We start from the raw sequence: 27,842 nt of genomic DNA on the forward strand, positions 1-27,842 counted from the left end.
CCAAAGCCAGGTGAACAGAGTAAATACCAAGAAAGAAAACCTGTTAAAGTTTGTGGTGAAACAAGTAGTTGTGCCCCAGTTTCTATTCTTTCTCCCTTCTCACAGAGCTGAGTTTTACCAGGGCACAAGGTTGCCCAAATAAAGGTAACATGTCCCAGTTTCTTTTGCAGCTAGATCAGCCACATGGCCAAGGGCAAGTGAAGGTGGTTAAGTTAGGGTTGTACCCTTAAAAGGAAAGGATAATCTCCCACTTCCCTTTCTAAACTGCAGGAGGCAGACAGGGATAGTGACCCATCTTGGATTGGTTACAAGGAGCTGAATTCCAGGACTACCTCCAGGATCCGAGCCTAACCACTATCACTAGCTTTACTGATCTACCTGTTTGGCCTTCCTCTTCAGCTTTATTGAGGTATAATTTGACAAAATTTGTTAAGTTATATGACTGGATGTTTTGACATACATTGTGAAATGATCACCACAATCAAACTAATCAACATATCCAGCATTTCAGTTACCATTTTCTGTCCTATGTGTGGGGCGAGGTGGGGGTGAGATCAGAATACTTAAGATATACCCTCTTAGAAAATATCAAATAGTACATTAGATCTCCAGCTTAGACTTTTAAATAAAAGTTGATTTCCATCTTGTTTCTGTTAAAGCAACCAAATCAATATTCTAACAAAGCTACTTAGATTTCTCCTGTTTCTTCTGAGGCCATCCTAGGGACCCTAGCCCACTATCTGTTTAGCTTTTGTTTTGGGGTAGTTACAACTTCTCCCACACCCCATCCACCCAGTCCCTGAGAGCTTCTCAAGAGCAGGAAGGATACCTTTTATTTCCAATGAATCTTCGGTGCCCAGGACAGTCTTGGCTAACTATTGCGGTTCAGTACCTCTGTGGTATATGATTGTCTAAACCTAAACACTTTAGCTGCGGGCTCAAGAGAAACTAATGCCCCTCCGTTAACTACCTAGAACTTGAATTAAGGGCTGTGTCCCTAATTCAGAGATAACCTCTCTTGACTTTGACCGATCTACATGGCAGGGCAAACTAGTGATTCCTGAACATGTACTCTCCCTGCAATGACCTTATGAAGCCCCAAAGTGCATTATTTCGTCTCTAGCTCAGAATGTCACATATACCCGTTTTCCCTGTCTCTGAATCTCTTGTGCATGTGGGATTTCTGTCTCATGTATGTGGAGTTGCCATACATATGTAATTAAATTTGGTTATTTTCTCTTATTAAACTGTCTCATGTCTATTTGATTATTAGATCAGCCAAAAGAACCTTGAGGGTAGAGGAAAGTTTCTCCTTCCCCGCACAACAGCAGATCCTTGGTAGATGCCAGCTGACTGGCTCAGAGCTAAGAGTGGATGGCACACAGGAGGAAAGAGGGAAAGGCAAAGATTGTGCGTGCGTGCGTGTATGTGTGTGTGCGATCTCTCAGGCCAATACAAATAATTCATATAGAATTTATACTCTCTGTTAGCTCTGGTTAGCCAGAGTAAATGCAAAAGGAAAAAGAAAAAAAAAGAAAAAGAAAACAAAGCAATATAGCAACACGAAGTAACTAACCCAATGAATCCTATTTGGGATAAAACATTTTATTCTGATGATAGTAGGTAACACTGTAGAGGGAACACTCACAATTCCAAGAGTGTCCCTCTAGATTACATGGAAATTCTCAGAAATAACTATATTTGTTACAGCCTGGTCCCCTGCCGTGGGAGGGAGAGAAAATGGAGTAGGAAAAGCACTGTAGACCACCTTCACGTCACTCGTAGATCCAGTTCTGAGCATACTTCTTATATTCTACCAGTTCTTCAGGCTGAAACCACAAGCCAATCTCCTTCTCTGCACTCTCCACGGAATCACTGCCATGGATAATGTTCCTGGATGGGCAAAGAGATGGCCGCATTACCAAGACCAGGCAGGTTAAAATGCCCAGAAACCTCCCTTCCACCCCACCACTCCCACTGCTGGGAAGCCTACAGCCACTGCAGCAGAAAAACCAAAGCTCCATGTCATTAGTTCATGTCAAAAGAAAAAAGACCATGATTGCCGTTAATGCAGGATGAAGAACGCCCTCCCCACATCCTGCCCTCCTTCATGCAAGCAGCAAGAGCCTTCAAGAAGGACTCTGTCCAGCAAAGTGTGTTGTACCATGTTCTACCCTCTCAACAGAGGCACAACCACAGTGATATTGACAACCAATAGCGGAGAGCCTACAAAGCTCAACACCAACTTGAGAGAGAAAAATAATTAACTAATTTAAAATTGACCTGCATATGGCATCATGCCCATCCCCAGCCGCAGGAACTCAAATTCTTGGGCACCTAACTCAGATTTTGGAAAAGGGTAAAAAGCACCAATTCCCACCTGCCAACTTGGATGCAAAAATCCCCTCGGATGGTCCCAGGTTTGGAGTCTGCTGGATTGGTCTCCCCAAGCATCACTCGGCCTGTCTTCACAACGTTCAACCCCTCCCAGACCTCCAGGGACAAAACAAGATATGGTCAAGGAAGAAAACCAATCTCAGAAGAAAATCTGAAACTATTAATTCAAAAAGAATAAAAAGCCCCTTAAGATAATATTCATTCATTGAGCAAATATTTATGGAGCATCTACTTGTTCCAGCACTGGGAATACTAGTCTCCCTGCCTCAATTCTTGCCCTTTCTACAATCCATTCTTGACACAGCAGCCAGAGTGGCTGGTCTTTTTAAAAGGCCACATGGAAAACCTCCCATAGTTTCGCAGCACTCATAAAGTCAATGGCCAAGACAAGTCTACATGACCTGGCCCCTGCCTATGCCTCTGAATTTATCTAACCTTCTCTTTCACCCACCAGCCACTCCAACCTTTTTTCTGTACTTCAAAAAGTCCACAACCCATATCCTTTGTACATGTTGTTTTCTTGGTTGAGTATGCTCTTTACTGTGATTGTGTGTGTGGCTGACTCCTTATTCAGAACTCAGTTTAAAAGTCACATTCCTTGACACCCAATCTAAAATGGTCTCCTGCCATCACATCATCCTATTTCATTTCTGTGTATATCACTAATCATTACCTGGTTTTATATATACATATATTGTGGGGGTTGGGGATTCTTCGTTATCTGCCCATCCCCACCTTTCAAAATATGTAGGGATAATACGTTGGCTAGGTTGAGGGACAGGGGAGGGAGGGAGCAATTGCAAGGGGACCGTTTTATCAACTATATAGATGTCTAACCAATGTACTGTATACTTGAAACTAATTAAAATAAATTTTAAAAATTAAAAACAAAAATGTGTAGGGAAGGAAAGTTATGAAAACAGGTACCTATTTTGTCTCATTCATGACTATATCCCCAGTGTCCAGAATAATGATAACCAATACATACATGGAGAATTACTATGATAAGTCCTACCCTCCAAAAATTTACAACTGGGCAGACCCCTCCTGATCTCTCAGCTATGAGTCTTCAGTTCTGCAAGCAAATGTATCTTGTCTTTAGAGGGTCAGAGAGCTAACTTATATCTTAACTGTCTAAACCTCCCAGCTCATTTCCTCTGCATCAATGAGGACCTGGTGTCAGAAGCAGGACTCGCAACACTCCTCACTCCCAACTGAGTCATTCACATCAACATCCCACACATGCATACTCACCATGGCAACCACTGGTCCTGAACGCATGTATTTCACCAGGCCGGTAAAGAACGGACGGTCCTTCAGGTCAATGTAGTGTTCCTTGAGAAGGTCTTCAGAAGCCTATTCCACAAGATAAAGAATGAGAATTGGCCCCCAAAACTATCTAAGAGCCAATAATCTGGTTATTTCCCTCTCTACCATCCAGCTGTTACCACCCAGCTCTTAGCTCACTGATTCTGTTATCCCCCAATTCACTGTCACTAACAGAGAAGAGCAGTAACCATGACTAAAAGTGCTTCAGCTTTGTACCAATTTTCCCTCTATTGGCGTTGACCAATCAGAGTAAAACCACAGAACCTTGGAATCACATCCAGCCATCTCATTGTAGACAGGAAATCTAACAATGCAATGAATTTCCATTCCAGAGCAAGCCTCAACTGAAATGTTAGAGGGAAATGAGCAGGGTGGTCTTGGCATTTGATGAACTGCACCAGGCCATTTCTCAGGGATACGTAACATTTACTCAGAGGATAAAGGTCCAGGGTTGTAACTATGCAATTCTCACAGGTATCTGCAAACCACCCAAAAGTTTGTGACATCTAGTAATAAATAATTTTGCAGAAGAAATAATCAGAATCTCTCACATTTCAAGGCTTGTGTGCGGAAATAAATCAAGTTAGAGAGTAAACCATCTGCTTGGCAATTCCAGCTTGACTCGACTGTGTTCTCTCTCTGCCACTGAATATATGCTTGTCAAAGGACATCTAACAATGTCCCTTAGTTTTTTTCAGTTCCATAGTACTGCACCATATAAGTCATATTGCATACTTCTGTGATGCACGAAAATGCAAAGATCTGCTGCCAAAAAACATGTCAAGAATATCCTAACATTCAGCCCCTGTTGATGGTCACTTGCCACAGTAAGATTACACAGCCATATGAAATCTCTATGTTAGCAATTCACCCTCACCATCTTTTTCCGTCTGAATGGAAGACTAGTCGTGGTAGTCTCCTAACACACAATGACATGAGCTTCTCTTACCGAAACACTCTCACTTCTATTATTGGTTCTGATTATCTTTACAAAACAGATCACAGGCTTTTTTTTTGGGGGGGGGGGTGATGTCAAGTCTTCCCTCTCCTCCCTTCTCCATATAAGATTCAAATAACCTTGGAGACTCATGACAGCCACCCCTCCTCCCACTCTTCACCAAGCCCATATCCTTGCTAGGAAACTCAGAGGAAAGGAGGGGTCAGGAAGGCCCAATTTAAAATCCCAGCTGCATCCCTGACTGTGTGCTTTCAGGCACATGACTTAACCTCTCCACGCCTCAGGTTCTCATCACTAACAATCACAGGAATAAAAACAAGTACCTCTCAGGGTTGTCATGAGGGCTAGCACCGCCTGTCCAACACCTGGTTCCAATGGTGTGCTCTCCCCTCAGCATTAACAGCAGTCTACTCCCTTTCACATTACAGCAGTTTATCTAAACATCAAGTAGGAGCTAAACTGTAAATCAAACTAAATGTAAGATGCACTAGGAGAGTCCAAAGTTGACTCTTTTAATATGAAAAAAAAGATTGTCTCTTAATCTCTTTGGCTTGATAATTTGAATTCTCATTTCCCAGGTTTGTTTGAAGAAAGGATCTTGGCCAATCAATCCTTTGCATTTTTTGAAACATTGTTTTGTAGGCATCTTGCAAAAGTGTCTGCTGGCTGCCGTTTTGGATGGACCTTCCCAAGAGCAAAACCAGTTTTCCTCCTCTTTCCTCCTCATGTCCCAATGGTGCCTAATACATGTGAGACACTAAACGGGTAGCAAATGATGATGGAAATATTTCCTTGCTGAAAACAACATTCTTCAAAGGCAGGTAAAAAGTTCTCTAAAATTATCTGCTCAGGAAGCTCAAGAGCAAAGCTCAAACATGCCCAGACCTTTGAGTCATAAATCACAGTACTGTAATCTGTAATCATGATCACATATATTATATTAAATGCATACCTATAGAAAAAAAGAAACGAAAAGAAATCACAGTACTGCAGTAAATATAGAACTCTGCTAAAGGAAAAAGGAGGCTATTTTCTAAAGTCTCAAATAACTTGGTTTGCTCCAAGACTCGGCCATGATGCTAGGCCACCAAAGAGTTTCCAGGTTTCAGGACATTTGTGTTCATTCTACATGGAGAAGTCTAAAAAGGAGAGGAGAGGAGAAAAAGAGAGGCTAACATATAATGTTTCCTTATACAACAAAATAGAAATAGGAACAATGAAGTCTACTTACCTGCATGAATTTCATAGCAACAAGGCGGAATCCCTTCTGTTCAAAACGCTTGATGATCTCTCCCACGAGCTGGCGCTGGACCCCATCAGGCTTGATGGCAATGAAGGTGCGCTCACTGTTAGCCATGGTCCTTGGGATAGACAGGTGGGGGATGAAAAACAGCACTGAATATCCTGCCTACATTATTATCCTTAAGCGGATTACCTCTCCATAAACCTGATTTAAATCTGCCATGTCAACTCCAAGTCTCTCTAGTAAACACTGAATTCCTCTTCAGTCCCCTCATGTATGACCTTTCCAGAGTGGGGAAGAGTCCAAAAGCAGCGTCTATATTTTTTTATTTCATTTGATTTAATAAGCTTCTATTAAGCATCTACTGTGAACACTGTGGCAGAACCAAGGTGGGGGGAAAAAAAGACACTGTCTTGCTAAATTATCCAGATGAGAAAAACTACACTGATAATGTGAAAGTGACACCTGGTACAAGGCACTGTGAAATACAGTTTGACCTACTGCCACGTCATGCTATTAGAACTGGAAGTTTAAGAGATTATTTTATTAAAATCCCCTTCGTTTTACAAATGAGGAAACACATCTAGAGCACCAGAATGAGGGCCAAAATTCAGATTTCCCAACCCTGTGTGACTTATGCTACATCATAAGGTGTAATGAATACTCTGACTAACCAATAAGTGATGGACTGTGGGAGAACTAGAACCATTAGTAATATCTGATATGGACCATCATGCTATTATAGCACCTTAACAATATATTTGAATGTTATGTTTGTGTGTCTCTCTCCCCACTGGTCTGCAACCTATACACAGGGATGTGTCTGTCCCTGGTACCTAGCCATAGGGCCTAACTGTCAATAAGAACAAAGAAAATATCTTAAATGACTATCATTTTCCAAGAAAAAGAGACAAAATCCAAGGACCGGTGGAGAACTTCCGATGGAAGCTCGAGGCAAGCATGGATTTACCAGGAGAAAATAGGGCCAAAAAAACAGAAATAGTTTCCGTTTCTGTCCTTCCACACCCACCCTGACACACGTGTCATTCATTCTGCAAGCACACACTGAACGATAACACCGTGCCCAGTAATGCACTCAACAGAAACAAATAAGGCATAACTCCTGTTGTCGCGGCCTGATGGGAAAGACAGCTACGGACAAAGGCGAGTCCACGTGTCGTGGGACGTGTGCTGACAGGTTTGCACCTGTCGACAGGCACGCCCCCGCTCTTCCCTGCGATCCCATCCCCCTTGCCACCTCTTAAGGCGCAGCTCATATGACTCCTACACCTCCCCGCTCCCCTGACTCCACTGCTCTCCTCTTCCTCTCAGGACCCGGAGCCCTTCTCACCCTTCCAGCTGCTTAAGCTTCTACTCCGCCTGCTCTCGCCGGCACCGGAAACTCGCCCTGCCCCACGTGGTTCCCGGCACGCGCACTCCCGGAACCCTTCTTCCCAGATCGGCTCCCGGGGAGCCTATTTTGCAGAACACCACTCTTCCACACTTCCTCCTGTGAGTCGGGTGCATTCTAGGGAGCAACTTTCTGAAGTTTAACTTCCGGCACTGCTTTTCATGCACTTCCGGCGTGATGCCTTCTTTCTTTCTTCTTTTTTTCTTTTTTTTTTTTTTTAAGATTCTGTGACTCACTTCCTTCTTCCTCAAGCAAATTGGCGTCCCACGAGGTGGCGCTCACACTTTACGTGAAATCTGAAGGAGCGCCTGACCCAGAGATAGACAAGGCTCTCTTGCTTTATGTTTACTCGTTTCTTTCCACAGACTGTCAAGCAAATAAATTCTTTACTGAGTACCTACTATGTGCCAGGCACTGTCCTACGGCCTGCGGGCATAGCAGTAAAAGCTCTTGGAGCTTCTGGTGACGTTGGGAATGGGGGCAAACGATGAAAAAGAAGGTATATATTTTATTATGTAAGTTCTGTTAAAAAGCAGGTCAGGAGGAAAGGTTGAAGGAGTAAACTATTTTAAAGGGTTGAGAAAAACTAAGGAGGTGACAGTAGAATAGACGTGCATGAAGTGAGGGAGCAAGTCTGGTGATAATCTCAGGGCCTAGCTTTAGAGTGGGCATGGAATGCTGGAAAATGCAGTTGGAGATGGGCCAGATTAAGCTGCAGTGGGAAGCCATTGGAGGGTTTTTGAACAGGGCATGACATAATCTGATACACATTTCTTTTAAAAAAAAACCATAATGACTGCTGTGGGAGGAGTGGTTGGAGAATAAGATGCAAAGTGGAATCAGGAGCCTTTTTAACAATTGGACATCTATAGAGAAAAAAAAAAGGACCACCTCTACCTAAACCTCCCACCTTAAAAAGTCACTTGAAATGGATCATAGATTTATATGTCAAATGTAACACTATGAAAAGTTTAGAAAAAAACATGGTAAAAAATCTTCAGGACCAAGGGCTAAGCTTTTAGCCTTGTCACCAAAAGAACCACCCATAAACAGAAAAAATGTTAATAAGTTGGATCATATTGAAATTCAAAATTTTGCTCTTCAAAAGACCCTGAGAAGAAATGAAAAAACAAGCTATAGGTTGGGAGAAAATATTTGCAAATCACATATCCAACATAGGCCTTATATTTAAAATATATAAAGAATTCTCATAACTCAACAGTATTAAAAATCCAATTAGAAAATGAGCAAAAGATAAGAATAAACATTTCAATAAAGAGAATATACAGGTGGCAACTATCATATGAAAAGGTGTTCAACATCATTAGCCATTAGGGAAATCAAAATCGCAATGAGATGTCACTACATACCTATCATAGTGTCTAAAATAAAAAAAAAAATAGCACCACCTAATGCTGTCATGGAGGTGGGGAAACTGGATCCACTGATACAATGCTGGCAGGAATATAAGATGGTACGGCCGCTCTGGAAAAGTTTCCTGTGAAACTAAACGTGCACTTACCATATGACCCAGCAATTCACTCTTTGATTTATCCTAGAGAAATTAAGATATGTTCTGTTCACACAAAACCCATACACAAATGTTTATAGCAGCTTTATTTATAATAGCCAAAAACTGAAAGTAAGCCAAATATCCATCAAGTAAATGCTTAAATTATGGTTCATCCATACCATGAAACACTACTCAACAATAAAAAAGAAAAAATTATTGATTCACACAACCACTTGGATAGATCTCAAGGGAATTATGCTAAGTGATAAAAGCCAATTGAAAAATATTACATTCTATATTATCGCATTTATATAACATTCTTGAAATAAAACTATAGAGATAAAGAATAGATTAGTAGTTTCCAGGAGTTTGGGTTGGGGTAGAGGGCATAGACATATTCCTAAAGGTGTGGCACAAAGGAGTCTTGAGGTAAAGGAATTGTTCTGTATCTTGATTGTGGCAACGATTACACAAAGCTACACATGTGACAAAATTGCATAGAACTACACACACACACACTCAAATGAATGCATGTAAAACTGATGAGATCTGAATAAATTCTGTGGACTACGCCAATGTTAGTTTTCTGGTTTTGTTATTATACTATAGTTATGCAAGATGTTACCAATAGATGACACTGGGTGAAGGACACATGGGACTTTCTTGTACATTTTTTTTAAGCTTCCTATGAATCTATAATTATTTCAAAATTTAAAAAAATGTAACCATAATTAGAAAAACTGGTTGAGACTATAGTAGTAGTTCAAGCAGGAGATGACGGTGTTTTGCAATAGATGGTGACAAAGGAGAGAGAGAGAAATGGTTAGTTACAGGGTATATATTTAAGGTTAATCTCCTATATGTCAATTATGTCTCAGTTTAAAAAAAAAAAAAAGGTTGAGTCTATAGGTAGATCTTGATGAATAGAATGAGGGGCATGAGAGAAGAAAACAAAATAGATGCTGATTTCCACTATTCTTCTCTTTTCTTTTCTTTTTTTTTTTTTTTTTTTTTTTTTTAGGGTGTGCATTAAATGTCAGGTCAATAGAGTTATTTACAAAGCTCCATTTTAGTGGCCAGGGTCCATACTCATGTTAAAATGTCTATGTATAAACAGATCACATGGGTAATAGTTAAAATGCAGATTCTGATTCAGTAGGTCTAGTATAGAGCCTTAAAGTTTGATAATTTCAATGCCGTTGATTGATAGCCTCTACAAGACCACGTCTTATAGTCAAGTTTTTTTAAATGGCTGATTTAAGATTTATTAAATGAGGAAAGTCTTGCCCAGGCAGATGGTAGAGAAGGAGGATGGGCAGTAGAAAACAGAAAGGTCTCATCTCTTTTTGGAAGCCATCCTAATTACATGACTCAGCCCTAACCTTCCTTTCCCAATCCTGCACAGAGCCCTTCAGGTTTCCACAGGTAAATATTTCTGCCAACCAAATTAGAAAATGATAAGAATTTAGAGTTTAAAGTAATCTTAATAGATATATGGACCAGTCCCCTCTCCAGAAATCTTAGCAAGGGGATCCCACCTCTACTTGAAACCTCCAAGAATGGGAATTTATTTCCTCAAACATCCTATCATTGGTCTTCCACCCATTCCTGCTAAAAACAAACAACAGCAACAAAAACTGTCGATCAAATGTATTCACCACTCAAAATAATAGGAGGAATAATGTTTAGTGAACTGCACTAGGAAGGGTGGTCACTGGGATGCCTGAATAGAGCAGGGGGAATATTTTATAGAGGAAGTAGGATTTATATATGCAAAAAGAAAATAATAAATAGATAAGTCTGTAGGTATCAGGGGATCAGGAAAATAACCAAGAGCAAAGGATGGAAAGCAAGCTGGGAAAAGTAGAAAATGTCTGAGAAATTGATTAAACACTCCTTAAAAAAATACTGTGGACCAGTGAGGGATAAGACCACAAGATAAGTGACAAGCTTTGAATGCTAATCTAAAAAATTGAGATCTTAGGCTGTAATTAATGGAAAGTCATTGAACTTTAGGAGATAGAATAAAGACATGAGAAACATCTTAAGTTCTAGAACAGAAAAACTGTTGAGGCCATCTAATTCACTCACTCACTTTGTATCACAAAGATACAAAAAGACCAAAAGAGATGACCCAATTTTTCCAGGAGTACGCAGGTGCATGGGGAGAGCTCTGTTTTAGACAGTGACGAATCTAGTTATAATCTGAAGGGTAGATTGGACAGGGAGAGGCTAAAAGCAGAGACCAATTAGGAGGATGTTGACATTATCGATAATCAAGGTATAAGAATATCTCTTCCTCTGAATTAAAGTGGTCAAAAAATCTTTATAATAAAATTCCATAAGAACTAACATATTAAAAAGAAAAAGAAAAATGTTGAAGAGAAGTTCTTAGGGATTTGGCTTATAGAATTTGTCTGCTTAAAAAGTAGATGAGGGACCTGTTAACACATCTGCACCATTGCAGGTATTTAAGTGAAAGACTAGCTGCTTGCATATCTCAGGTGTGATTACCTGCCTGTACTGTAAAGGGAAACCTAGGTTAACTATGCCATACAATAACATCATTATCTATTCCAAAAACTGAGTTTCATTTAGAGGCCAATAAAGTTAGAAGAATGGCTGCTGAATGCAGTAAGTGATAATGTTATTGTATATGATTAGTAACTATTTCTCCTCTGCTATGCCCAAAAGAAAAATTCAGAGACACAAAAGTCAACCTTGGGTAAAGCATATTGTTTTTGTGAACTCCTCTGCAGGCCTGAGAGCATACACAGATTTTTCTACAATCACCAGCTTAGCCTTAAGCAGCCTCCCAGGATCTGAAAACACACCTCTTACATGGGTGCCTGGGTACACACATACACATCCTTCATTCACCAAACACTTTCTCCATTGTCCTACAATCACATCTTGATATTTGAGTACTTTCAGGAAACATTTTTCTAGTAGATTAGAAAATCCAAATGATCTTGAACTCTGCCCTGTCCAAAGACCCAGCTTTGACAATTATATACTTCTTTATTTCCACAGCAACAAAAGCCCTGACATCTTTGCTTGCAAAAAATATTTATTTCACAATCTATTAAACATTTGTTTTCTTTTCTAGATGGCATTGATATTATATGTCTGTCTGCATCAGCAACTTTTTATGGTTTTAGGCTCTGTCTCTTTAAGTGCACTGACAGAATTTCAAGCAATAGCTGCTATTGTTGGTGCCTGATAAAAACTATGTGTAATAACAAACATATTCTGATAGACTAAATCCTATTTGTCATAGTCTGAGGAATTAACAGTTTATTAACAGATACATTAACCTTTCAGATCCAAACAAGTTTGTGCATTTACCAACTCTTTATCCCGAAGATCTAATCTTGTTTCCAAAGCTTGCATCTTCCTTTTCCAATCCAATTTTTGTGGCTGAGCATGATGTCAATTGTTCCATTAATTCCTGAAGCTCGGCCTCACAAGGAGAAGCTCTGTAGAAAGTAAAATACATTTTTAAAGAGTGAAATGTAAGAACAAGAAAATTATTATATTGCTCCAAATAGACAATTTCCTCAAATCGATCAATTATTTAAATAGGAAGACGTCTGAAAGGTAGAGGTTAATTTTTAAATTAAAACTAAAAGGTAATTTCAGAGCTAACAGTGTGTATATATATTGAATTTGTTAAAATGACATTTTTTGAAGGTCAGTTACTGTCATATATAATCAACACATTGATGAAGTCACTGCCTTCATTCTCTCAGTGCAGGCGGCAGCACCTGGGCCTCCCTGACCCAATAGTTTTGAATGGTTTACTCAACTGCAGAGAGATTCTCGGTATACAGTGCATTCTGAAGTCTCCCAGCATTCCAGAGCTAAAGCCAAAGGCTCTCAACTTTTACTTAAAACCTAAACAAATCTGAGGAAAGGAATTACTAATTCCTTTGTAAATAACTCAATTGAATTTTTTTAATACATACATTTTTTATTATGGTGACATTGGTTAATAAAATCCAGTAAATTTCAGGTGTACAATTCAACAACAAAGTACACACACACACACACACACACACACACACACATTGCATTGTGTATTCACTGCCCCTGATTGAATTTTAATTGGAGTTCTGATGTGAAGAAAAACAAGAGAACTTAAAAAAGAATGGTTTCCACACCATTTCCTTTTTTATAACAATGTGTCACCCTTTACTGTAAATACATTCTGCCTATTTTTTCTGCTACCATAAAATCTGAAAGAAAAGGACTATATCAGTCTCATTCATCACTGTCTCACCAGAGCTCAGCACAGCACCCCGGCATACACCAGAAGCTCAATAAATCTTTGAAAAATGAAAAAATAAAATAAAATAAAATTCTTAGGATAAACTGACAAGAATTTGGGAGTTGTTTATATGTGATGAACAATGGATAGAGAGGAACTATATCGTAGCAGAGGTAGTGCTTAAGAGCATGGTTCTGTTTTCAAAAGATGGGGGTTGATTCTTGGCTCAATCACTTATTAATTATGTGACCTTGGACAAGTTACTCGACATCATTAAACCTCAGTTTCTACGTTTGCTAAATGGCAGTAATAATAGTTACTACATCATAAGATTTTTGTAAGAACTATATAAAGTAATTTAACGAAAATTTAGCACAGCGTCTGACACATAGTAAATAATAAATGTCAGCTGTTTGGTTTTTTTATAACTATAGCTGACAAAATTTTACACCTGAGAAACTGACAATAATGATATTAACAGACATAGGGAAGACCAGAGGGAGCTAACTAGAGGAAGAAGAGCCTGGTGCAATGTTGAATCTGATGGAGGGTGATACAAGAGAGAAATATGCAGTAATCAATTAAAGATAGTTATTTGAGGTTCAGAAGAGATGCTAGGCCTAAGGAGAGACATGTGGGAATTATCTGCATAAAAATGATCTGTGAGTCTAAAAAGCATATTTTAAAAGGAGCAATAATTTCCATTCACTTGTTACACAGAAGTGGATAATAATAACATTTATTGAAAGATTGTTCTGTGCCAGGTACAAAGTGCTTTACTTATAGTGACTTGTTTAATCCACACAACCACTTAATGGGATGAATATTATTATTACCCACATTTTTAGGTGGGGAAACTGAGGCTCATTCAGGGTCAATAACTTGTCCAAGTTCAGACAGCCGGAAGAGGTAGAACCAGGATTTAAAGCCAATCCTTGCAATGCCAGCATAAGAGCATGAGCTCTAAACCACATGTGTGCTGCACAAGGCTTTATTCGTAGGTCTCACTTCCATGGGTGCATCACTATGGGGTGCAAAGAAATCATAATTCAAGACCAACAGGACAGCTAGCTCTAATACTGTACAAAGAATAGAATTGATTCAGGTCATGACTGTCTTGTTATTAATGATTTAAGGAATCAGAGTAACTAATGCATTATGCCCACGTGTAAGAAACAGAAAGGCATCTTGGGATGCAGGGCAAAGAGAGAACATTCATAACAGTAATTGGGAACGAGCCCCCAGGGAATCCTCATGGCCCATAATCAAGAATGAAGTATGAACCCTCCCACCTTTGACTCCAGAGTCAAACTACAAATCAAACAGCAGGATCATTTGATGAAGGTAATTGCCTCTGTTTCACAAAAACTGTACACAGTTCATCTGTCTGCTTCGGGCTCTAGACTATGCATATGAAAACTACCTCGTCAATCTTATGAGTGAGGCCCTGATCCCAGAGGGATGGATGGAGAGGGAGAGTTTTTTGGGAAACCCGCATTATTTGCTGATTGGGGAAGGAAGTCCTGAGAGTCTCCTCACATAGTCTGGTGCAACAACTATATTAGGTTGTCACTATTCTAATTCCTGTCTTACAGATGGGGAAACAGAGGCACAGGAAAGTTAAATAACTTACTCAAAGCCACAAAACTAGTAAATGACAGAGCCTAGATGTGAATCCATCTAACTCTTGCTCCAGAGATTACATGCTTAATTACCATACTATGTACTATAGACTATGATGTCCTCAGAAATCATAGACTTCCCTGGCCCAATGAGATCTTAAAAGTCATAGTCTAACCCAAAGTACAACAGTCATTTTTTTTTCCTCCTATTGTACAGTATTGCCTTCCTCTGACACCCTTTTGTTGTCTTGCCAATGAACAGTGACACTAATGCCGTTGATCTTTTCTCCTTAAACTCCTAGATCCCATGTATTTTTACATTCTTTTACCACCCTTTTCTGGGTTCCACTTTCTAAGCTTAGATATAATAGAGCCTTTAGCAAAAACATAAGCTCATTACCAGTAACAGTCTCTCTGTGTGCTGTGGACCTGGCCTAGTCCTTCAGGCTAAAACTCCTGAAAAGGGGCATTTTGAAGGTGTGTTAACTTGATGCACAGAAACAATGGACAGCTATTGCTTAAGCCTTTTAGTAAAGAAGTTTTAGGCCTGGGCCTATAGCTACCCACCATGACCTTCCCAGTTAGGAATTTATGATCAGATCACCCTGTGAGATTCCTTTCTGTGGAAACTCTTTTTTCATCCACAAAATGTTGGTGTAAGAAATATCCAAACATCCAGAGAATTATTATACGTGTTTATTTGAGCCAAAATCTGTCAGGAAGCAAGATCTCTAACCTTCGAAGGGTATTACTTCTGGTATTTCAAAAGTGTGTTAACCTAGATGCACAAGAAAAATGGACAGAGCTTGCATAAAACCTTTCTCTAAAGAAGTTATAGGCCTGGGCATGATTACCCAGCATGACCTGCTCATTGAGGAATTTATGATCAGATCACCCTGTGAGGGTACTTTCCATAAAACCCTTTGTTTGTCCACACAAATAGCAAACATTGGTTTCTCACAGTTATAACAACTGGGAAGTCCAAGATCATGATGCTGACAGACCGTGTGTCTGGTGAGAATCCCCTTCCTCACTGATAGCAGTCTTCTCACTGTAACTTCACATGGTGGAAGCAGCAAGGGATCTCTCTGAGGTTTTTTCCCCTCTTTTTAAAATTTATTTATTTATTTGTTTGTTTGTTTATTTTTATGGTGACGTTGGTTAACGAAATCCAATAAGTTTTATCTGTACACTTGAACAATAAGGCATATATATATTTACACTGTGTGTTCACCTCTCATAGTTAGATTTCTTTCTGTCCCACATATTTGATCACCTTTACCCCATCTACCTTCCCCCTTCCCCCACTTCCTACCCTCTGGGAAACACTAGTCTATATAATATTTCGTCTTTTTTTTTTTTCAGAACACTAATGCCGTTCATGAGAGCTTCACCCTGTTGACCCAATCACCTCTTAAAGGTTCTACTTCCATACCATTGCCTGGGGGGTTAGAATTTCAACATGAATTTTTGGGGGACATAAACATTCAGCCTTTTGCACTGAACAAAACCAAACTTACCCAAAGTCTGCGGCAGGGCCAGCACATCTGCAATTAGTTACCCCTCCTCCCCTGCAGTCAGTCATTCTGGGAGCCTAGTTCTTACCAGGTATGGCTCTGCCATCTCGCTACAAGGCCTGCATGCACCACAACAGGGCAGAGAGAGCTGGAGAGTCATGCAGCAGCTCTCAAATAATTGGTTTGGCCTAGAAGTGACACCTATCGCTGCTCTTTTCAGCCCATTGACCAGAACTAGTCAAATGGCTTTATAACTCTAAGGGAGCTAGAAAATATGGAGGAGCAGGTGGCATTCTGTCAGCAGGCAATGTCTTTGCCTTCATCTCATTAATGTATTTTACCCTGTAATCTATCTTCCTTTCCCAGTCTAGTCACAGTGCATCTACTTGTACCTTGCACTTTTTAACCTTTAACCTCTAAATCCACAAATTATAGTTTAATCTGATTCTTGTGCTTTAGAGTGTTTTATCTCCTTCTAGATGACCCTGCTTCTGCCCTTTCGCTAGCATGCCTCACAGTTGGAATATTTTCTCCCTGGTCCCCATGCTTAGTTTTGTATCTAGTCATTTTCCAGGAGCTAACCAGCTGATCATGTTCTGGGAAGACTACCTAAACCTTCTGTAATTAAACTTTCTGTTCTTAAGAGCAAAATCTCTTTCTCTGGAGCAAGGTGAAAAAAGGGAAATGAGAAATACTGAAGGGTTTAAAGTAGGTTGAACAAATTCTCTGGAAGCCAGGCACAGGAGCCATCCCTGATCCAAAGACAGTTTAAAACAGGTCAGACAAAAAGAGCCCTGGGGAAGGGCTTTTAACTTTATAGAATGAGTCACCCAAAGATGTGCTTTAGTAGTATGCAGATTACTTTGAACTAAAGGCAATTTTAGCTTCAGTTTCTAGAGAAACTTCTTTTTCCTCCCCTTAACTATCTAGAAGAATTTGAATTAGAGGCCTTGCCCATATGAGATTATCAGAGATAACTTGTTTCCACATATCCACAGGGCAGGGCAAACTTTTATTAATTAAGGATCTGTTCTTCTTATCATCCTGCTTACAGCACCAAAGCTGTGGGAAAGGGGTTTTGGTTCTTTTGGCTGGCTGAATAAAAAATCGACAAGAGGCAGATTGACAAGGGAAAATCAAATTTAATATCGTGTATGTGGGGAATCTCTCATGTATGCGGGATCTCTGACTCTCTCATGAATGCAAGTTTCCTGTATGCAAGATATTAAATTTGATTCTCTCTTGTCAATCTACTTCCTGGTGGCATGTTTATTCAGCCAGCCAAAGGAACCAGAGGAGGGAAAGGGGGATTTTTTCCCTTCTCCACAGGCTCCAAAGCCCTCTGGTAAAAACAGGCCACAGTTTACTCATATTCTGATCAGAATGAGCATTAGTGTCATGATTTTGTTCTTTATTAAACACACTGCAAGAGCAGTATTTAAGGAAACTTAAAGAAAAATTAGTTTTATCAACCTAAAAATTATTGTTCTTTGCATGCTTCTTTCCAGTTGTAAAGCAGGAAAAAAAGTCTTTTTCTCTACCTGTATTAGATTCTTTAGCTGGAACCCTATAAATTAGGCTGGTCGAAGACAGATTAACAAAACAGAAAGGGGTAAAAATGGCATAGATGATAGAGGTTCTGTTCATCACTCTGGCAACCAAATCAAAGTTGTGATGGAAACAAGGAACAGCAGTAAGGAAAAATTGCCTGGGATCTAGAGGAACAAGCCATACCACTAAGGAGAAGTCCAAGAAAGCACTCTGCAACGGCAGAAGGTAGGACAGGGCGAGGACACGGGGCTGTCCACTCCCGAACAGCTGAGCGAGATGGAGGCTGCGGCAGTGGCAGCGGCAAACACCTCTTAAAGGGGCCCTTCGGTTTAACTGAAGAAAATCGAGATATTGAACAGCTGTTTGAAGAAATAATGATGGAAAACTTCCCTAACCTGGTGAAGAAAATGGACATAAAACCCCAGGAAGCTCAGAAAATTCCAAAACTCAGGGATCCGAAGAGGCCCACACCAAGACACATCATAATTAGAATGCCAAAGGTGAAATACAAAGAAAGAATATTAAAAGCAGAAAAAAAAACAAATAATTACTTATAAAGGAACACCTATAAGACTGGCAGCTGATTTCTCAAAAGAAACTATGCAAGACAGAAGGAAGGGCTTGGCAAAAAATATTCCACAGGATGAAGACCCAGGATATACAACCAAGAATAATTTATCCAGCAAAGCTATCATTTAGAGTTGAAGTTCAGATAAAGAGCTTCCCAGACAAAAACAAGCTAAAGGAATTTATTACCACCAAGCCAGTGTTACAGGAAATGTTGGAGGGACTTCTTCAAGAAGAAAAAACATGTATCAAAAACAGGAATAAAGAATGGTAACAACTACATTCCTATCAATAAGTACCTTAAATGAAAAAGAATTAAATGCTCCAACCAAAAGATAGGGTGGCTGAAAGGATAAGAAAACAAGACCTCTACATGGGAAAAGGAAGGGGATGGAAAAAGATAGTGCTTTGATGGACCTAGGAGGTATGTAAGTCAGACAGAGAAAGATAAACACTATATGATTTCCCTTAATATGTGGAATCTAAAGAATAAAAAGAACAAACTAATCAAAAACAGACTCAAATATAGTGAACAATTTGGTGTCAGACAGAGGGGAAGGGAGTTTGAGGGACTTGGAGAATGGGGTGAAGGGATAAAGAAGTACAAATTAGTAGCCGATGGATGGTCACAGGGATGGGGAGCATGGCATGGGGAATGCAGTTAACATTAATACATTGGCTAGGTGGAGGGGCAGGGGAGGGAGAGTGCAATTGGAGGAATCGTTTTATAAACTATGTAGATGTCTAACCAACATACTTTACTTGAAACTAAATTTAAAAATAATAATAATTAAACAAAACAAAACGAATAGACAGAAGTTGCTTGACATGTGCCTGGACTATGTAGACATGGAAACATCCAGTGATGAGTGCCTTTAGATTTGGGGCTTTTATACCATTTTAGGTGAAACAAAGGAAAGTAATTTGGGGGTCTCTGGACCGGGGAAAGAAGTTGTGGGTAGGTGACTAGGAAAAATATGGTAAACACCTGTTCTTTAGTAAGTTTTGTCGTATAGATTTATGTGGCGTCTTCTCCATTAATAAGAGTTGTCAAGAGTAGTCCTCTTCCTGGTTAGGGGGTAGGGAAACACCTTTTATAAATTTCCTTTGTAAAGATAATTTTCCATTACAAAGAAAAACTTGTGCCCTGTTTTTAGAGCTTTTTCTGAGTCTGCTGGTTCTTGATGGCCTTTAGCTCAAAATAATCCATATGCCAACGCGGCAAACTACATTTTGGGGTGGCATATTCTAGTACTCTTCGTAGTCTTTGTTCATTTTTATATATTTGTGATTTTGCCAAATATGCGACTAGCAAACAAGTATTTTCTTTAAAAGGAGTGTATCCCTGAGAAAAGAACGCATAAATTGGGCATGACTTAGTTGTTTATATTTTAGGAAGAATTAGCCTGAGGAGCCATTTTATTCTTCAACAGCTGGTTGGGATCAAGACATTAAAGGCTGGGTACAGAAGAAGTAGTTGTGGAGCTGGTGGGGCTGTGATATCAGTATCAGCTTTTGACTGCTCTATGGTAGCAAACGATTGTTGTGTCTTGGGGAATGGAAGGCCAATGGAAGTAGAACATTGGAATTAGGAAAAGTTTCAGAAAAAGAGAGTGGTTGGCTCCAAATGCAAATTTTTCCAGCCTAATAATTTTAAGATGAGACCTAGTGAACAGGATCTTAAACCCACTTATCCAACACCAATCTTTGTTTCCCTTGACATCATCTCTGCCATGTGCTGCCCAAGCTGGGTTTAAATTACTTCATTGCTGGGGACCGCACTATTTTCTAATATCTCTCTAATCGTTATTGGACAACCCCTACTAATTAAAAAATATTTCTTATATTGAGAAAAAAATATAGCTGCTCATATCTTTGGTTAAAATCTTACATTTAGTCCTTCCCCTACATGACATGCTATTTGAAGTCAGCTCATTAATCTTCCTGAAGGCTGTTCTTCAAAAAGGAATTATGTCCAGTAACTTCGAGCTTTCTTTTCATGTCAAGGCTTCAAGTCCCAACTGGGCCATTTTCCCTAGAACATACTTGCCCTCTGTAGTTTTTAAGGGACAAACCATCCTGAATAAGTTTTGAGAAGAAAATGCAGAATCTTTCCAAGAGAACAAACACTGCTGAAGACACATTGAGTATGATTTTGAAATAGTGACTGTAGTAAGAAGACACATCCATAGCAAAGGGAGCTGGGCTTGGCCCCTTGCTAATAATTCTACAGCAATTAATAACCTTAGCTTACATTTATTGAACACTTATGTGCCAAGCACTATTCTGCATGCTTTATGTGTATTATCCCATTGAACCTTCACAACAACCCTATGAAATATGTGCTCTTGATGGAGGGTGGGGTGAAACTCCCTTGAGTGGGGACTCAAGTCCTACACTGAGAGAAGGAGTAAGGGTTCTTGATTGTGCACAGGAAAAAAAAATCAAGCACATGCCAGAATTGGAGACAAAATAAAAGTTTATTAGAGAAGGAATAATGTTCCATAGATAGAGCATGGTCTCTATTCTGATACAGAGAATGAGACAGACCTTGAGTGTTCGAGGAATTCAGTTTATATGTGATTTTTAGTTTCTATGAATTACAGTTTAAAGACTCAGTTTCCCTATTCCTTTGATGATATGGGTATGCAGTGTGAAAGGCATGCTGGCAATCTCAGCCTTTGTTCTACAGGTTTCCCATGGTCTGGCCATAGGGAATGAATAATTGGGTTTATTTTGTGTGGGGTAGGGCATAAAGACTCTGTTTTCCTGTTTTCCTCTCCTGATATGTGTAAATAGTTTGTTAGTTATCCCATCAGGAATCTTTCTTTGTTTTGTAGGTTTCCCATGGTCTGGCAGCAGCACAGTTGTAGACTCTGAATACGACTTGTCAGTTTGTGTAGTTCTCATGCCTCTTTCCTGTATCACTCTGTCTCAAACCTCATTTTATAGATGAGGAAACTGAGGTACAGAGAGTAACTTGCTCAACGAATCACAGGTAATAGGTGGCAGAAGCACAATTCAGACGCCCAGCAGACTTGTCACACTCTCTCAGTGTTTATTGCTTCGTGCTTGGCTGGGATTTTGAACTTATCATTATTACAAAGCAGTAAAGAAAACATCCCTCTGAATCTTGCTTTCTGCTAATTTGATAGTGATCAATAGAATGTTATTCCTCAATAGGCAATATTTACATTATGTTAGAATGTGACATCGGTCAAGGATATGTTTCCTTCCAGACCTAAGGTCTTATGTCAAATGTATTATTTGTCTTTTGACTTAGGAATTGGAAGAAAGGGAGGTCGAATGGGACACTGCTGGGAGTTCAGAGCTCTAAATACTCATTCCAACACAGTCATAAGTTTACCTGTAACTGTGGATGATTCCTCAGTTATAAAATGAGGGAATTACACTCCATTCTGTACTGGCTAAGGGATCTCCTAATGTTGAAATCTCATGTCCAAAGGAGAAAGTTTCCTACCAGGAATTTCCAGCACTGCGGCAGAAGGAAAGAGAAAGAGCAAATATGTATTTGGAAAGAGGCAGACTCTCTGGTGCCCCTTGAGTCACACATATCAAATTGAAATGAACAAATGAGTGTCTGTTCCCTGCTTCTGATGTGTGAAGCTGTTGATTGGGCAATGGTTACTATGCTTAAGTTTTCATCTGGCTCTGTTGCCCCTACTAAAAATAAGCTACCGGTGTTAGGGCTGAGTCATTTTCATACATGAATATGTGAAGGAAAAGAAGTGACAAAGGTCATAGAGGCTCTGTGGATTATTTCCGTTTTGATTAGACACCACACCTCATTCCTAACCAGGCCCTCTTTTTCTGTTTTATTTCAGATAAGCTATATACCTTAAATAGAAAACATACTTAACGGTGTGTTATTGTGTTTTAGATTGTTTATATCCTGTTCTCTACTGTGGATTGGCCTTGTCATTAGAGCTGAGTTTTTGTACTTTTCTGAGGAATAGAGGTTAATATTAACATTTGTGATTGCATTTACAGTTCCCAAAGTGAGTATGTATACATAACTTCTTTTGAGTTGTCAGTAGTCCCTCTGGTGATGTGGTAACTGAGGAGAGATTCTAGGTATTTTCTAGACATAGTAAGTCTTATCAGAACGGGTCCCATCTTGGGCAAAATTGTAAAGTAATTCTGCTTGTTTTAGGAAGATCTTTCTATTCAGTTTTTGGAGATCCTTTCCCACCTTCTGGGATCTCCATTTTCTATCCGCATCCATGTGGCCAGTGTCAGCATCCTGCTTTCTACTCAAAGCTTATCAGTGTTTAGACCTTAGGTCTCTTCAGCCGTAAAATGGGAAGAAAGTTGGAGGAGGAAGACAACAAAAGGTTTTCTTTCTCTAACTTCTTTTTTCAAACCTGCATTCCTAAGAAGCAGTGACATAAACTCCTAAAAGAGCTCAGGCTTCTTTCTCTCGCCTAATAAAATTCCCATTCCCTTAGGGTTGCTGATTTCAACCATCTATTTGGTAGAAACAGTTGACTAAACAAAATCTAAAAGGTGAATATTGTATCATGTGTTTCATAAAGTAATTCTTCCTAGGAGTATTATTCACAAACAAGACTTCAATAATTCATTAATTAATGACTTCGAATGGTTTATCCAGCTACCATCATTCTTTGTGATCCAGTCCAGAAGCAACTCAAACCAAAAGTGTCCAATACGAGCATATTATTTTATTTAAAAACAAACAAACAAACAAACAAAAAACTACTTTCCTCTCTTGATTGGTGGTACCACCATTTATCCATTTGCCCAAGCCAGAAACCTGTGAGTCCTTTTATGTCACCCTCTAAATCTACCAAGTTCTGTCTGCTGGATCAATCTTTCAATTATTTCTCAGGTCCGTACCATTGCCATGACCTTATCCTGGAGGATGGTGGGGCAGGGAGGGAGAATAGATAAATATAGATGGAATGCAAAGAGAAAGATCTAAATAAGATCAATTTAAGCTGTGGATGAAAAGAGGGGTTCTATGGAAAGTAACCTCTTGGGCCGATCTGATCATAAATCCTAACTGGGCAGGTCATGGTTGGTAGTCGCACCTCAGACAGATAACTTTTTAGTAAGATTTATCTTCGCTTTAAGCCAACCCTGTCCATTCTTCTTGTGTATGTAGGTTAACACATCTTTGAAATGCCAAAAGTACAGAAGTAATATCCCTCGAAAGGGATATTAATCCTCAAGACAGCACATAATCTTAACCATCCTCTAATCCAATCCCTGCCTTGCTTTCTCCCACCTCCATCTACGTTCATTCCCTCATTTCAAACACATACCAGCTGCTGCAAAACTGTTATTCTCCCAAGCATTTGAGATCTTGCTCCCCATCACATGTCTTCAGTTTAGCTCGACTCATAAAAATTTTCTATATGTTTGGACATTTCTTATTCAACACAGAATATACAACAAAGACATCGTACAAAGTTCTTGATCCGTATCTACACTACTCAATCCCCATCATCACATTTAGTCTATCAATAGTCTAGCCCACAGGGATCCCAAGATAGAGAGAAAATACCTCTCTTCTTTATTAATGGGGGTTTTACCCAGGAATTGAAGTTAAGATAGAGAAAGAACATATGGGGAAAAGGCATCATTTTTCAGATTGGAAGATTGGTAATAGGGAGGCAAGGAGCAGAAAAATGAAGAGAATAAAACTATCAGATATATGACCACAGTTTTGGAAGTCTAGACTTTGTCCCAGAAAGTAGGAGGTGTGTTTAATAAATGAAAGTAACATGGAGGGCCCTACCTCCCTTTTATCTGGGACTCAGAAAGATGCTGCACTGAAGACTGTCCCCTACCAAACTACTTTGGAACAAACATATCAAGTTGTCTGTGCTGTGGGGTTAGGCTGTGGGAGACCTATAGGCTTACCTTTCTGAGCCTGGCCTGGGAACTTAGGGTGCAGGTGGATGGTAGGCAGCAGGCGTCTCTGAAGTGAGGGCTGCAGGGAAGACTACCATCACAGCCAGACTTCAGAGATGCCTCATGTAATATCAGAGTCAAAGGAGAACAAATTAGACAAGGAGTGATAACAAAAAAAATAGACCCTGAGTTCCAGCAGCTCAAAACTTTAACTTTGAAGGCCAGCTGTATATCCAGAGACCAGGAAAGCAAGGAACATTGCTTAGAGGATAGAAGACAGAGAGTAAAGGTCACTGCATGGATCCAAAGACATTTATCTTTATCCACCTTGATCGACTGGCAGAAAATGCACGAATACTTTCAAAGGAGGAGCAGGAGAGGTTAGTGCAAAGACTCAGCATTCTTATCCAAGAGAGATTGCCTGTGACCTAAGGTGATTGTTTTAGTAATCTTAGACTAAGTTTTCCTTTGAATTTGGTTTGTTCTGTGACTTCGGAAGTAGGCCAGGTTAGGTTAAGACAAAACAAATAAGAGAAATTTCTATGTTTATCTGAATCTGTGAGTTAAACTCTAAACTAAGCCTCTGCCTACATTACCTTCCCCTTGGCAAAATCCTCCAGGAAGCCCTCACCTAAATGACTTCCAAATAGAGTTAACCATTCTTTCTTTTTTATCATCATTGCACCTTGTACATATTTAGATGGTTGCACTTGTACATAATTTATGTTTCCCTGGTCTAACTCCCTTACTAGACTGCTTGTCTTGAGGGCAGTATTGTTCCTGATTCATCCTGACCTTGGGCTAGCACCTTCACGTAGGGACTAGCGCAGGATTTGGCATTTAACAAACAATAAGTGTTGGTTGAATTGAATTGAGTTCTTAAAGATGGTGGATTTCAGAAGTGATGTTTTTGGTCATTGAGACCTTTCCCCAAAGTCATATACATAAACTAATTGGCATTTAGGAAAATTAGTTTCTTCTTCTTTCCACTCCTTTTCCAGCATGACTGTTGTTAAGTGTGTCAAAACTATTTTCTAACCTAGAATGGATTTGTGATATCATCCATAATGAAATCCATTTAAAAACTTTTTTGGAAGTGGGCTCTAAGTTGTCTGCTATTTCCTAAAATTATAATCTATACCTTTCTCATTTATTTACTTAGGAGACTCAAGAGAGAGTGAAATGGGAGTACAAAATTCAGGTTTCTTGCTGAGGAGTGTTACTGGATCTCGCCTGCTCCAGAGAAAGCAGGTCTCCTTGCACTTGACTCTTCTTCCACAAGGACAATGAAGACTTCCTGAATTGACTTACAGATTGTTGAATGTTAATCATGTAATCTGAGAGATGGGATTATCTGGGTGATTTTAATTATCTTCTCTGTGCTTTTCTGTATTTAGCAAATTTTCTCTAGTGAGTATGCATTTTGTCTATAATGGGGGGAGAGGAATCCAACCAACTCACTGTTTTGAAAACATGTCTTTTATTCCCAAAGTGAACTTCAGCTTTATGTGTAAAAAGTATACTGATAGTTGAGGTGGAGTGATAGGCCTCCTCTTCTTCCACTCAACACAAATCAAAAGGTGGCGAAGAGAAAATAGACCTGAACATAAATATGACCAGTAGACCTTTGACCCATCAAACACAGCCTCAGATACTAGGATTCTTGCTTCAGCCATATGTTCAGCCTCTTCAACTTCAACCAAGACACATTTATCCATTGTAGATGAAAAAGGGGTCACATACTAAACCTGACAATCTCAAGAAAAGGCCAGCATGGTGGGCCCTGTAAACTCAAAGACCGAAAGTAACCACCTAAGATAGTCTGAACATAAAAATTCCTAACTAAAAGCAGGTCATGGCAGGTAGTCACATCCTGGGCCTGTAGCTTTCTTAACAAAGGTCAATCTTTACCTTAAGTGAGCCCATCTATTGTCTTTTCATCTAAGATAATATACCCTTGGAATGTCAGAGTGATCCCTTTTTTCCAGACCCTTCAGGGCACGACCCAATACACCAGAGCAGACCACAGAACCCCTCGTGGTTATCTTGTCCCCTGCATACCATCTCTATGTGCTGTAAATGTTAATTAACTCTCCTGTACCCACCAATGTAAAAGAAGTGTGTGTCTCTCTATTTTACCTTTATATAATCCTAGAGATTCCTCCTCCTACCTTGCTTTCTCCCATCTCCCTAACCTACCACCAATGGATTTCATGTAACCCTCCTTAGGTCTCCTCCTTTGATTCTAATACATAAAATAAGCTGCAAAACTGCTATTCTGAATCCGTTGAGATTTTACTTCCCAGCAATTGTCGTCAGTTTGGCTCAAATAAACTCATTAAAATTCTCTATAGGCTTGGACATTTCTTATGTCAACACCATCATATCCTGATATCTTAAAAAAGCTTTCAAAGGGAAAACTGAGAACTCAAAAAAGTCCTCTGGCACTCTTCAAGAGCCCTGAATTCCATAGCCAGACTGCCTCATTGTCGTGGAGGAAAAAATTAATTCCTACCCCTAATTATTTTAAAATTATTTTTAAAAATAAATTCTTCTGGCTGGACTAATAATCAAATTAACATGAGACAGATTAACAGGATAAAATAACCAAATTTTTATGCATGTACATACTGGGATGCCATAAGAATAAGGGACTGGAGGATACATTGGGAAGTTAAGGTTTATATGCCATCTTGAACCATCTTGAACTAAGGAGAAGCGGGGTGCGTGTTGGGACTTTAAAGGGCAGGAAGGCAATTCTCATGGAGATGGAAAAACAAATGTTTGGTAAAATTTGCTGGGCCATCTTTAACAATGGGACACAGACAGGACTTTGATCAAAAGGTCCTTGCTAGGTTTCTTCCTGTTGTGGTGCATTCAAATCTAAGACCCACGAAGCCAATTGAGATGAATTCTGAGCCTTTGTTAGCTGGCCAGTGACTGACTCTCTACCATGTAGGGTTAGAGGAGATCAGTCCCGACCTCCCAAAAGAGACAGTTTATAAAGCCTAGAACCACATCCTGGTTAACATCAAACAAGCAAGCAGATTACAGAAGCAGAAGTTGGCTCACTTGAAAATTTTCCACCCTTAACATTCCTATCAATCACATTTAGTTCATATGAAACTATAGTTATCTATAATAATATCTCCCATTCTGGAACAGATCCTCTGTCTAAATTCTTTCAGTCAGAGGGGTATAATTTCAAAAGTTCTTTCTGAATATTTTGTTACTTAAAAATAATCAATTTAAAATAATACTCATAAAAGGCATATTTTGGGGTGGCAAACTCTGCTTCTCATCACCAAGCACATTCTAGTTTGTAAGGGGTGGCAAATCACTTATCATTTTACACTGCCTTAGGTAGAGGGCCTTGTGTCTGGGAGCCTTCTTTTCTTCTTTCAGCAGAAAGATACCCTCTCTTCCCATGTGGGAAAATGGAGTTTGTGAAACCAGAGAAATTGATTCATGTAGAAGTAACTGTAAAAGTTCCAGAAAGCTAGACAAACAACAGGACTAGTAATTTTAGTCTTCCAGTGATTATAGTTATTGCTCTTAGGAAGAAA

General features: G+C 39.5%; 1 protein-coding gene across 1 annotated transcript; it reads right to left on the bottom strand.

Annotated features, from left to right (window-relative positions):
- Positions 1–1,584: 1,584 nt before the first annotated feature.
- Positions 1,585–7,406, bottom strand: LOC107498731 (nucleoside diphosphate kinase A). Its single transcript, XM_016122235.2, has 5 exons — positions 7,279–7,406; positions 5,916–6,045; positions 3,652–3,753; positions 2,381–2,493; positions 1,585–1,893 (listed from the first exon to the last, which is right to left on the bottom strand). The coding sequence occupies exons 2-5, from the start codon at positions 6,039–6,041 to the stop codon at positions 1,776–1,778; spliced, it is 459 nt and encodes a 152-aa protein (XP_015977721.2). The 5' UTR covers positions 6,042–6,045; positions 7,279–7,406; the 3' UTR covers positions 1,585–1,775.
- Between the last annotated feature and the right edge of the window lie 20,436 nt (positions 7,407–27,842).

The sequence above is a fragment of the Rousettus aegyptiacus genome, unplaced genomic scaffold (assembly GCF_014176215.1).
Source record: "Rousettus aegyptiacus isolate mRouAeg1 unplaced genomic scaffold, mRouAeg1.p scaffold_m13_p_6, whole genome shotgun sequence".
Classification (NCBI taxonomy): Eukaryota; Metazoa; Chordata; class Mammalia; order Chiroptera; family Pteropodidae; genus Rousettus; species Rousettus aegyptiacus.